Here is a 1,960-nt window from a genome sequence, read left to right as displayed (position 1 = left end):
TCTTTTTTTTTTCGTTTCGTCTTTTTCATTTTCGTCAAACAGGAATTAAGTATCAAAAAAACACACATTCTTTGACGACAGTCAAATATTTTCATTGACAAATTACATTTTCTAATCCTTTGAAATTCTATGCAGGAAATTATCTAGAGAGTAACCACCCTTCAACTATTCTTAAAACATTAATATTTTCCCCCAAATTATGTTATTCCAACAACGACCGAAACGATATTTCGTTACATATCGATATCGCTAGTCACGCGAATCATTTATTTTTGCTGCACATCAAACCATAGATGCATTCGGCAATCCTCGACATCCTCGAATATACAGTATAAGGAATATACAGTATAGGGAAATACAGTATGGGGAAATATAGTATAGGGAAATACACTATGTGAAAATACAGTATGTGAAAATACAGTATGGGGAAAATACAGTATAGGGAAAATACAGTATAGGGAAAATACTGTATAGGAAAAATACAGTATAAGGAAAATACTGTATAGGGAAAATACAGTATGGGGAAAATACAGTATGGGGAAAATACAGTATGGGGAAAATACAGCATAAGGAAAATACAGTATAAGGCAAATACAGCATGGGGATTATACAGTATAGGGAAAATGGAGAATATTTAGTATAGGAAAATACAGTATAAGTCAAAGACAGTATGGGGAAAATACAGTATGGGGAATATACAGTATAAGGAATATACAGTATAGGGAAATACAGTATGGGGAAATATAGTATAGGGAAATACACTATGTGAAAATACAGTATGTGAAAATACAGTATGGTAAAATACAGTATAGGGAAAATACAGTATAGGGAAATACAGTATAGGGAAATACAGTATAAGGAAAATACAGTATAGGGAAAATACAGTATTTGAAATTACAGTATAAGGAAAATACAGTATGTGAAAATACAGTATGGGGAAAATACAGTATGGGAAAATACAGTATGGGGAAAATACAGTATAGGAAAAATACAGTATGGGGAAAATACAGTATGGGGAAAATACAGTATAGGGAAAATACAGTATGGGGAAAATATAGTATGAGGAAAATGGAAAATATTTAGTATAGGAAAATACAGTAATGGGGAAAATACAGTATAGGGGAAAATACAGTATAGGGTAAAAACAGTACATGGACAATACAGTACAGAGAAAGTACAGTACAGAAAATACAGTATAGGGACAATACAGTACAGAGAAAATACAGTACAGAGAAAATACAGTAAAAACAGTACAGTGAAAATACAGAACATGGGTGTGATTTATTGCATTATATACTGTCGTCATTTCAATCACACATAAACCAGGTGTCGGAATATCATTCTGAAAAAAAGTTAATAACAGTTGAAATCGACCTCTACACAGGCCAGTAGCTACAGTGGACAAGAGACCCCCGAAAAATGGATTGCCCACTTGAAAAAATGACCTGACAACAAATACAGTAATGGGGAAAATACAGTATAGGGGAAAATACAGTATAAGGAAAATACTGTATAGGGAAAATACAGTATAAGGAAAATACAGTATAGGGGAAAATACAGTATAAGGAAAATACTGTATGGGGAAAATACAGTATGGGGAAAATACAGTATGGGGAAAATACAGTATGGGGAAAACTACAGTATGGGGAAAATACAGTATGGGGAAAATACAGCATAAGGAAAATACAGTATAAGGCAAATACAGTATGGGGATTATACAGTATAGGGAAAATGGAGAATATTTAGTATAGGAAAATACAGTATAAGTAAAAGACAGTATGGGGAAAATACAGTATGGGGAATATACAGTATAAGGAATATACAGTATAGGGAAATACAGTATGGGGAAAATATAGTATAGGGAAAATGGAAAATATTTAGTATAGGAAAAACAGTAATGGGGAAAATACAGTGTAGGGGAAAATACAGTAATGGGGAAAATACAGTATTAAGCCAAATT

The 1,960-nt window shown here is 32.6% G+C and overlaps 1 protein-coding gene across 1 annotated transcript; it reads right to left on the bottom strand.

The window, feature by feature from the left end:
• Positions 1–390: 390 nt before the first annotated feature.
• On the bottom strand, positions 391–888 carry LOTGIDRAFT_147724 (hypothetical protein; the record flags this gene model as incomplete). Its single annotated transcript, XM_009060158.1, has 1 exon — positions 391–888. A coding segment is annotated over one exon (498 nt), but the record flags the coding sequence as incomplete, so codon positions are not given.
• Between the last annotated feature and the right edge of the window lie 1,072 nt (positions 889–1,960).

This window comes from Lottia gigantea, assembly GCF_000327385.1.
Source record: "Lottia gigantea unplaced genomic scaffold LOTGIsca_4089, whole genome shotgun sequence".
NCBI classification, from domain to species: Eukaryota; Metazoa; Mollusca; class Gastropoda; family Lottiidae; genus Lottia; species Lottia gigantea.
The sequence above is the reverse complement of the archived record's forward strand: the minus strand, read 5'-3'. Positions and strand labels throughout refer to the sequence as shown.